This window comes from Mya arenaria, chromosome 5 (assembly GCF_026914265.1).
Source record: "Mya arenaria isolate MELC-2E11 chromosome 5, ASM2691426v1".
In the NCBI taxonomy this organism is placed as follows: Eukaryota; Metazoa; Mollusca; class Bivalvia; order Myida; family Myidae; genus Mya; species Mya arenaria.
Genome location: NC_069126.1, coordinates 36,722,545 through 36,733,123, shown reverse-complemented (window position 1 = coordinate 36,733,123; position 10,579 = coordinate 36,722,545). Strand labels below are relative to the sequence as shown.

The following is a 10,579-nucleotide window of genomic DNA, read 5'->3' as shown; positions in this document are numbered from 1 at the left end:
AAATATGCACACTCACATAATATTGTAGTAATAAAATGGTGCATTAGGATTATTATTAACCACAGGCGGCCTTGGCGTGATCATGGCCACACACCAACCCTCACAGTCAATATAAATCCAAATTGTTTTAATGGTCAAACTTACAATACATAATTAAACCAGTAAACATATCATAAAGCGTCAACTCACTACCAACAACAAAATCCAGTAATTTCACTCACTGTTAACAACAAAATTCAGTCATTTAAAACATTAGTAAAAATTATAATTGGGGGCGGGGCCATTTATGGTAACTGTGCACAAATCATCCCTAAACTCTGGGACCCGAATAACAAAATCCTACTCCCAGCTCAAATTCCACACAGCCTTCACTGCCAACGATATTTTATAAATAAAGTTACTATTTTCGAACAGTTATCGATACTCAAAAAGAAAAACTGAATTATGTCCTTTTTATTGATTATTAATTTTATCTGTAAGTTATTTTGAGGTCTTTTCGCGAGTTCAATCAATTTGCGCGGAGATGAGGCAATTTTGGTATGTTAGTTATCCTCATGAAACGGAAACATTCGGAAATAACCGGCAAATGGCGGAATTTATTTTTAGTAACATTACAACAAGGAACTTAAGCTATTTTTAGAATAAGAATTTTCATTGGTTGGACGTCATCAGCCAATATTCATGAGGGAATTTCCCTTTTGACGAAGCGACTGTTTTCTACCAATCAACTTTCGTTTCCGGATAGAGGTCTTTTCTGAATTTTCCCCGTTAGTCTTGGAGAGTAAATTCTTGCGAACAAATTCAGAGTTTAAAGATTATTATTTGGAATCATGAAGGACAAATCAGGCGTAGGAATAGTGCTTGGAGTAGAGAAAACGTCGGACCGAAATATTACTCGTGGAGAGAGTAAGATTTGTTTCAATACTGTATTTGTTTATTTATGATATTGTTAATGTTATTACAGTATGTATGTATGTATGTATTTCTTTAGACCTTGCGGTCAAGGATAACCCGTGAAAGTGCAAGCACTTATTTCCAACGGGGTCCTTTGTTTTTGCTGAAGGGACAGCACGCTGAAGAGACTGGTGTGATACAAGGAAGTCCGGATACGATACCCTAGCTCTTTTTCGAAGAGACCCCTTGGTTCTTTTACGTGCTCGGTGTAAAGCACTTTTCCAAGCACTACCCTTTAAATGCCGAGCACCAGGCTAGGGAGCTACTTGTACCAATTTTTAACGTCTTTTGGTATGTCGCGGCCAGGGATTGAACCCACGACCTCCCGCTCCGTAGGCGGACGTTTAACCACTAGGCCACGGAGACGGAGTAGAACTGGAACTTACATTACTCATTAGATCATAAATGTTTATTTAAAAGTTTGGAAAGGAATTCCTCAGGGGGAAAGGAAAATGTGAAAATGCTTTCTCCATCACATTCATTATTGGCGGGGTGGGGGTCAGTTTCATGTGTGTTGGGAGGGGGGGGCTTAGTCCATATAAATGGCCGCTCCAGAGTCTTTGACGATTTTTAATTTCGCGTCTCTGCGCGTCCATATCCCACTTGTTTTTTTTCTAGCCCAAAATGACAGATCCAAGTATATTGAGCGAAAAGTTTACGGGCACGGTTTTTACGGTTTTATGCTAAAATGACAATACTTTGTTGACAAAAGCCGATCTGAAATGTTTTATGAAACACTTAAGTGTAATAAGAGAAGGGTATTGGCTAAATCAATTAATGTTCAACTTTTGTGTTTTATATTTATAATGAAGTGTTTAGTTTTGTGGCATTACAGTTGAAGAATATATTTTACATTGGTATGAATCAGTTGACTGGTGGCGTTTAGGGAACAAAACGAATATCCAAATGTTAAACAAAGTTCCCTAAATGCGCATTATTGTGGCTGAGGGGGGGGGGTGCATATCTTTGGTTATTTGTTTATCATTGGGACATAATATAGATTATATGATTGTATGATGCTGTATGATGTTGTCTGGGTCATTCTCGTTAGGGGGTGTTAACCCTTTTATTTGTTATCCAATTTTTACCAAATCTGGTTACAATATTCATTAGCATAATATTTAGACCGAGTTTGATTAACATACAGATCCGTTATTACCTCTGGAGATACTAGACTGTGTTTCCTTATTTGACCAATTTCACTTTGTTTACTTTCTTACTTGAGCATTTCTTATGCAATATTTACCAAACTTGGTTACAATAAATATGGGCATAATATCTTGCTGGATTTATGGCCCTTAACTGTCAACATTGGACCAAATTCACGTCGTCTTCTCTATTTCTTAAGCATTTCTTTTTAAGGATTACAGGGATAATATATCACTTAATTTGTAAACAAAAATATTGCATTACATATTTCATAGTTATGGCTCACGAATTGTCAAAACTTGACCAAAGTCATTTTGTATGCTCTCTGTCTTAGTATTCCTTACCAGATGTGGCCACTATATTAATATTCATAACATCTCAACTGATTTTAATGAAGAACATCACTATCTTCATTTAGGTGTTTAATAACCCTTTGTCAAAATTCAATAATTCAGAGTTCAATAGTGAAACATTTTGCTTTAGTGATGTAAGCTGTAACAAAATTAATGTCCAAGTTACATGTACCTTGAATGCTCATGGCATGTGCATATATGTATTTAAAAATCTGAATTCTGTTTGTGACCTCCTAATAAGTTTTTAAAGGATAAAAGAAATAAACCTGATTGTACATTTTCCATTCTTTGCATTGTAGCCATTGGAAGCAAAATGAAGGAGAAAGTTAAGGATGAGGCAGATGAGCTGAAGGACCTGTCTGAGGCTGTCAACAAGCTAAATATTGCTCCTGAATCAACTAGTGATGTGGAAGAGGATGATAGTGAAATACTTGCAAACAGGGGTGGCAAGGATGGTGATAAAGACGATGATTCAGAGTTTGTTGAACGTGGTCCGATGCATGGCCAGCCAGTGATTACCACAAGAAAATCATACCCAAATGTCCCAGTTATGCAGCCAAATGGGACATATTTCCCATCAAATTATAGTCAACAAGAACCGCCGTATAATACAAATGGTAGACGTCCATATGACGATGACTGCGATGATTTTGGTTCCTCGCAGCCATCAAAATTTGTCAGGCCTGGCTTATTTCCGTTACCTACAACTTTTCAGCCTGGGATGTTTGACAGTAATGCAACCTTAAACAACTTGAACCAGCAGGCAAATTTCCCTGCTTTCACCAACGCTGGAATGCCACAACAGTTCTATACACAAGATTTTGCACCAACAAGCACAATCAAGATGAACAACAGGATGAATGGGGGAGAGGTGACTGTTCAGACACAGTTACCAGATATAACAGAAGCTGATAAACTCTTGGACGCTATTGTTCCTGGGAATGCTTTTGACCTCCCCACCACAAATATGACTTCAATGGGCAACGGAATGGCGAACTTGTTTCAAATGACCAGTCAGACCGACTTCAATGCTCAAACTTATAAGGACTACCGCAGGCCTTCAGAGACAATGTCTGACAGCGGTGTAGATTCCCAGTCAGAGGGCTTAGGGAGCCCCTACTCTGACAGGGCCGTGAGCCCAGGCAGCCAGACCTATATGTCACCACCTTCTGTTGACAGTGCCTGTGGGCTCAGTCCCCAGCATGAAACTCAGCTGGTTATGGGCATGTCACCACCCAAGTACCATGGGGCACCTTCTCCAAATTATCGAGCCACACCCTCTCCATCCTCTGGCTATGGAAGCCCCCTGATGCAGATGACGGAGGAAAGTCAAAACAGTTTTAGCATTGATGCTGAAGAATTGAAAGATGTAGAGGAAGCCTTCAAACATGTTATTGAAGATGGAGAGAGGGAAAGGGAACGCAAGAAGCAGATTGCTTTAAACAGACAGCAGCAGCAGCTACCTAATTTTATGCCCCACATGATGCCTCAGCTCCAACTAGGGCCCCCTGCTCCACAACTTCAGCCAGCAGTAGCTCCTGTTCTGCAAAATATGGGTCAACCTGGTCAACAGATCGTCATGCCAAATGTTACAGCAGCTAATCAGCCTATAATTATACTGCCTGCAGGCATGAGGATTGTGAATCCACCCCCTTCTAAAAAGAGGGAACCAAGAAAGATTCTGCCGAAGATATCTGGACAGCAAACATCTGGCTCTAGCACACCAAACCAAGCAATCTCAACCATGGCTGGCCCACAACCCAAGGGTCGTGTAACTGCTGCAGGAAGACAGTCTAGTGCCAACAGAGGCCCTGGTGGCAATAGGAATGAGAATGGTATGTGTCTGAATTTTGAATAGAAATTTCATAAGATAATTTTGCTTATAATTCTTCTTTGTTTAACTAAGTGATCTTTTGGTTATGTTTATTTTGTAGGGATGAAAATTATGCAAAATATATTAATGTATATGCAACATATTGCTTCTTAAATATCTGCAAATGTAGCATTTCCAAAGATGATTTAATACTGAAAATAATCACTTGTTATTATGAATTTACTCATCTGCACCAATAATGCAATAATGCATCGAATGATGAAAGAAAAAAGAACTTGCAATCACCGAACACTGCTGCTTCCTATTCAAAATGTCACAAAGGATGTTTTGTTATTTATAAATAAATAGTAGATAATTTTTCTAGTTGACAAAGAAAAACAGAACAAGCTGTTGATGATTGCGAGACGTACAGTCGCAGACATGGAGCGAATGAAACTGGAGAAATGTGACGAAGAGGGTGACACCTATCTGCACATTGCCGTCCTGAAAACAGACTGCCACATGTTACAGGTACGTCATCATTAGCTGTAATGAGGCTTAGTGTTTAATGAGAGCGATGAAGCTTGCACATGCTCCCTGGCTTGTAGAGAGACATTTGTCACTTAACACTAAGAAAGTTAGTATTTTTACTGTTTTCTAAACAATCGGCTTCAGGCTTGTTAAGATACTTGTTTAATTTTTACCTGGTAAAATTTTGATTTATTTGAAAACGATTTCTTTTTACTGGATAATAATTAATTAATAAACTTAACATTTACAGTTTGCTGCCAACTTACTATGTTACTTAATAATTGTGTTCAAGATCATATAAATATTAATATGCAATCAAAATGAAGTTCTATCCTAACAGTATACATATAGTCCAGTTGTGTGCACAGTCTGCTGTAATGATACGGTAGCAAAGCCTAACATATTACATCATTACTTTGTTGTTCTTCAGGCTTTACTGGAGCGATTGAAGCGTGAACATTTGGAGTACCTAGTCGACATACAGAACAAGAAGCGCCAGACCCCACTATATCTGGCCGTGTGTATCAACCAGCCATACATGGTTGCTATGCTCATCAAATATGGCGCCAACGCAAACTTTCTTGCAGAGGTAACCCCAGCATTTATACATGTATCGTCCATTTATTTGTCTTAAGTTTATATTAAATTTCTTTTTATTGATTCAATTGACATGACATGACACCGAACCACTCTGATATAAATATTCTATATATTTAGCGATTGAACTGAATCTTCATTTTATAGCTAAATGGGGGTTTGTGGAGCAAAATTTTTCCAAAATTTATGAGGTATTAATCTGAAACTTGTTTGCTGTGTTATTAAGGTTTAACTCATTGATTATTAATTACATGCTTATACTTGTTTCAGAACCTTTCAACGGACGGTCTCACGAGGGAGGTAAAGGCCGCGATACACGTTGCTGCCTCGTGTGGCAAGGAACATCATCGAACACTAGTTGAGCTTCTCAAAGCCCCCGATATCACCATCAACAACTGCAACAATTATGGTATGTGTAGAAATTAATTGTCCGATTAGTTTTATTAGCTCGTTTTGATTTGGAATAAAATAGAAATGGCAAGTTATGCATCAGTCACTTGATTATTGTCATGATTATGTATGGTGTTTGTCAAGTGGGTATTTCTTCATTTTTTAAAGCTAGGCATTAAGAACTGTGTAGGCATTGCCCTTAGTTTAATCTTTATTTATTTAACAAATAGTATACAAACATACATACGTTATATGTATAGAAATGAAATACATCACAATATGTTGGAGGATTAGAAAACAAGAACTAACTAAAAAAATAATAAAATAAAGGCATTGCCCTTGTTTTAGAATTTCCAGATTGACATTTTCAAATTGGTAAAACCTACTGTGCATGTATGTCAGTTCAGTTTAGGCAATTGTCTGTTTCTATGCAAACTATCAGGAAATAATGTAACTTTTTAAACTTAGCAGTTTTCACAAATGCATCATGATTCAATTCAATACACTCACACTGTCAGATAGGAGATACATAACAAAGGGAAATTAATTACCGGTTATAAAAGTTATGCTAATTTGTGAAGTAAATTTATTTCCTTTAATTGAAGGGAGATATTTTTTATGTTTAAATTAACAACTGTCTGATAAATTGTATAACCTGTCCCAATCTTGAGTGCATACACAGCATAGCAAGTTGATATCTGTCAGTATGGTTCAATTAAAGCAGAAGTATAGTATTTTATGACCTGTTGTTCCATCTTGTTACCAATGAAATACTCTAAATGCATGTTTCATTTTGCAAAAAATATCAACATTAAGATACTAATTATAACCTGTGTCCTTCTGTGTACATGTATTTCTATGTTTAAGAATACAGTAACATGGCCATATTTGATTTTGATATCATGGAAATGATTATCAGCGACCTCTGTTGATAACAATGGATTTTTGTCAAACTCAATCATCCTTTTATCTCTATTCATTAGATTTCCCTTTTGAATGCTTTCTGATAAAGTTGTCATTGTTCTTTCCAGGTCAGACTGCCCTTCACTGTGCGATACTGGCCCACGGACGCATGAAGAAACGCGCAGACAGCACTGAGCGGACAGACAGTCGCCAGATCATCGTTACCCTCATCAACGCGGGCGCAGATCCTTCAGCACAGGTAGGCATATGTTATACACTGGATGCTTGACTATTACACGTTATGTGAATATATCAGTCCAGAAACAGCCTTTTATTTATAAAATGTTTTACAGTTTTTACCTTCTTATATGAAATTGCATTATTTTATAATTAAGCCACCTGGAACAATATTTGTATACAATCTTTTGTTAAGCTATTTATAAATTATTCAAAATTATTTTCATTTTGCAATTTTTTTAAATGTCAGATTATAATTGTTCAGGACATGATATCATGAAGATGTAGAGGTAATGTGCTCAAAAAAATGATTTTTGAATATTTTGGTATGAAACAAGAACCCTTGTAAATAGCATATAGTACGGTATATATGATTTAACTCTGGTTGAAATTTGATTATTGAATATCATGGTTTATTGGTCTGCTCTCCTACTATGTAAACATTGCCTTTTTCATTGCAGGACAAGAAAAGTGGGCGGACTCCTCTCATGTATGCTATCGAGCAGAAAAACGTAGACCTTGTGGACACCATTTTGAAGTGTGTCCCGAAAGACAAAGTTAAGAATGTGGTTAAAACCCAAGCCTTTGACGGCAGCTCATGTATTAAGATTGCTGAGGGTTTGAAGGCAAGTTTTGAGGTGGAGATTTGGAACAGACTTTGGAACACTCTACAGAGTGCAGCCAGTGGACCTCGATAAGTGACACAAGAATTTCTGTGGAAAAATGCCATGGAATGTCTCAGATACAGTTTGAACTCATGAGCTGGTTTCATTTTTTATGTGGTACGTGTACATAGATATGTGCGTGCAGGGAGAATTGTGTTAATTATTGAAGAGAACAATTTAAATACAACTGTATATCAATGTTGTTGTAAAATAACTGTAAATCAAATATTGTCAGTTGCAACTGTAAAAAGCCCACCTACTGGATTGTAAATGGATTAGTGTTTTTTTTAATAGATGATGATGATATAATGTGGTATGATGAATTTCATGCGGTTAACTCATTGATGTATGTATCATTGTGCTTAATGTCTGTACTAGAAACGTCCAATGTATTTAAATAGATTTATAGACTCGCTAACAGACTTTATTTCGGCAACCGTTTTTTATTTTTCTTGTTTTGAATCAGCAAACACCAAAGAACTACAAGTAGATGCCCATTTTAGCAGAATTGTGTAAATTCAAGCCTAGAATAATTCAACTTTTAATTGCATTGCTTACGCTTGTGGCAATATGGAGCTTATTTTTCTGTCACATTTTAAATAATTTTTAGCAAGATAGCCCTAATTAGAACTTTCGATGATGTTATATCATTGTTACAAGGATTTCGTTTACATATCACATTTTTTTTTCATTTTATTTTTCTATGTTCCAATGACAAAAAGTGAATGAGTCCCTTAAATACCTAATAATGATATAAAACTTGTTGGCAATGTTTATTAGTCTTATGAACATGTCAATCTATTGCTTTCATTGTAAATAGGCTTTGTCTATGCTTATCTTGATAATGTAACTGAATTTTAGAAAATTATTTTGAGTGTGTTTTTATCGGTTCTGGGGATTTGTTGCGTTTGTAAAAATACATTTGTCATAAATGTTATAAGTTACCAGTCTTACATACCGTACATATGTAGTTCTAATACACCAAGGTCAAGGTCACTTTAGTTGGTTCTTTCATGTTTGAAATAATTATTAAATTGTTCAATGTTATACCAAAGATGCTGTAAATAAGACTTTAAATGTCAAGGTTCATCACATGATTCAATCAACTACAGCAAAATACATTAATGTGTCATAGTTTTTTAAAATGTTATAAATGTGTTTGTTGTGGCACCTACAATTTGCTCCAAAATCTCCTTGGTCAGTACTTTACAAATTTTAACACTCTGGTTAAATGCTACATGTATGTTATGAACACAGTCTCTGCGCTACCCCGAATTCTTTACAGATTTTGCCTGTGCCAACAGGTTTAAAAAAAAAAGAAGAAAAAAGATTGTATTTGACAAATTCCCCATTTCACCCCTTTAAGCCTCAATTAAACTACAGTACTTATTGTTTAATGGCATTTCAAAGTGTATATCTTAAGACGATTAATTAAACTCTTATAATCATAACCTATTATTGAGTATACATAAAAGGTAAAGTAAGTTTTTGTGTAAATATCATTTGCCTTGTGTATGATGTCAAGCATTTTCAATATACATCTTATCGTATTTCCTTCACTTACTACTGGTATGCAAACAGGAAAAATGTTATGTGTTAAAAAGAAACATGTTATTTGATTACATTAAACTTATTTGTTTAACAGCAAAATAGTGCCATTTGTCAATATGGTATCAAATCTAACAAATTTTCTACATATCATTGCCCATATGTACATTGCTCATTGTTACAACTTCTTTTATGAGATTTGATTTATATATTAACTTTTCGCAATTTTAACATACTTTCTTGAATGTGTGTACATTTCTTGAATGTATGTACATTTCTAGTTATTAAACATGTAGCTGCTATATACATGTACATTGTGCTTGCTGTAATTCATTGTCCATTGATCTTTATGTTTTATGTATTGTTTTCATTGTTTAAATATTTCATTCTACATTTATTATTGAATCGTAAATCATTTACTTTTGTTTGTTAATCTCCTTTTGGATGAATATTTGAGAATAAATTAGAGAATGTTTAAATTCGTTTTTGCCATTCAAGCTCAAGGAACAAGTCTCAGACTCAGGCCCTGGATGAGTATTCATAAAACATGAACTGATTTTCTAACTTAGGTCATTTTCATCAATTAGGTATTTCACTGGTCATATGAAATAAGAATTTAATATTACCTTAAATACAATACTTTTATTTAAAGTAGGCCTATGCACTGTACATACTTTTATGATCAACACACTTTCAACTTTTATTTAAATCTTGACTATGAAAATCTTAGGAAGTCAACTTAAGTTAAGAAATTACTGAAGATGTTCCCATGGCTCTAGAAAGGCTTTTCACAAAATCCAAAGTTTGAGTCCTAAGTCTGTGCACTTTATCACATGGAGTTTCAATGAATGTTAATAGTTTCATATACATTGACTCCATCGGTGACAGTTTCAGTCTGAGATAACGAAAACATTTTATTAATATGATTATATACATAGTATAATGTTAATGATATAAATAAATAAAAACTGTTTCACCATCTATGAGTGATACTGTCACTTATGATAAAATCTGTGTATGTACATATAACCTCTTAAAATTAATGTTGCATAATAATTTTTTATTACTTTTGTCTATAGACAAGAGTCGCACCATCAAAAGGTGTATGCAATCTTGAAAAATATGATAGGAAACAGTTAAACTATTTTCTTTAGCTGTGCTGAATACACCAGACAGCCTTGTCAATTACACCTTAGACTAAATGTATACCTGTCAACCTTGTCAACATTAATATTATTATTATAACCAAGTAAGTGTACACTATATCAAACTAAAGGGCATTTCATCTAGTCACAATGATTACCTTATCTTATAGGTTTTGATGCTAAATAATGTCATTTTGAAAGTTATAAAATTCTGTGCATGAACAAAGGTTAATTTCATTTTAAGATTATTTGAGAAACGCCAAGCTTCAGTTAGCAAAGTTAAATATTTATATA

At 35.0% G+C, this 10,579-nt stretch overlaps 1 protein-coding gene across 1 annotated transcript; it reads left to right on the top strand.

Annotated features, from left to right (window-relative positions):
• Positions 1 to 698: 698 nt before the first annotated feature.
• On the top strand, positions 699 to 9,619 carry LOC128234544 (uncharacterized). The gene is made up of 7 exons (XM_052948812.1): positions 699 to 906; positions 2,756 to 4,291; positions 4,655 to 4,800; positions 5,231 to 5,389; positions 5,668 to 5,806; positions 6,819 to 6,949; positions 7,389 to 9,619. Exons 1-7 carry the CDS (start codon positions 831 to 833, stop codon positions 7,623 to 7,625), a joined length of 2,424 nt encoding a protein of 807 aa, XP_052804772.1. The 5' UTR covers positions 699 to 830; the 3' UTR covers positions 7,626 to 9,619.
• Positions 9,620 to 10,579: the final 960 nt, after the last annotated feature.